At 36.4% G+C, this 689-nt stretch overlaps 1 protein-coding gene across 1 annotated transcript in view; it reads right to left on the bottom strand.

Moving 5' to 3' along the window:
• LOC107643172 overlaps positions 333 to 689 on the bottom strand; it is a gene marked incomplete in the record, with an annotated part of 1,610 nt that continues 1,253 nt past the window's right edge. The window contains 1 exon segment of the mRNA XM_016346752.2: positions 333 to 689. Within this exon segment, the coding sequence (XP_016202238.1) occupies positions 564 to 689 (126 nt within the window).

The following is a 689-nucleotide window of genomic DNA, read 5'->3' as shown; positions in this document are numbered from 1 at the left end:
CAAGATAATACATGGTTGTGCATCTTCTTCTTCCTTATTCTGATTCTATTTTTCACGATTTATGAGACAAAATAAAATTGTCTCCTACATAATCAAACTCGCAGACTAAACAGAAGCAAAGTTTCAATTTTTGGTTTGAAGTCTTATTGATTAAGATTAAAAGAAGGTCATAGATTCAACTCCCATTCTCTAAGCCATCATGAACCTTCATGTTTATATTCTTAAGTTTTCTGTTTTTATGGCTAGGACTAATAAGATCACTTTCTTGTTTTAACAAGCCAACAAGGAGTTCAGTTTAATGCAGAGAATGGTAAATGGTAAAATGGCAAGAATGAAAAAAAGCAGCACAAAAACGATAGCTCTAACAATTAATGCCCCCATGTAGCACTTTTGTTTTAGTTGGACACTTTAATCCTCTAATTCAGGCATACACAACTATCATATAAAACACCACCTATATAGAACACAACAACTAATTCACCATGCCAAGTTTATCTTAGAAAACTGAGTTTAACATGTATATACACGAAGATCTTGGTGAAGAATGAAAGGTGCCGGACCAATCATGTGAACTGCCGTCTCACATATGTGTCCTCGTGTACAAACACAGGATCTTGACTGGTCTGCGGCGGGAACTGTGGTTGTCCCATTGCTATGCCACCTTGATTAGGATACGACGAGTTACCCCA

This window comes from Arachis ipaensis, chromosome B05 (assembly GCF_000816755.2).
Source record: "Arachis ipaensis cultivar K30076 chromosome B05, Araip1.1, whole genome shotgun sequence".
Taxonomy (NCBI): domain Eukaryota; kingdom Viridiplantae; phylum Streptophyta; class Magnoliopsida; order Fabales; family Fabaceae; genus Arachis; species Arachis ipaensis.
The sequence above is the reverse complement of the archived record's forward strand: the minus strand, read 5'-3'. Positions and strand labels throughout refer to the sequence as shown.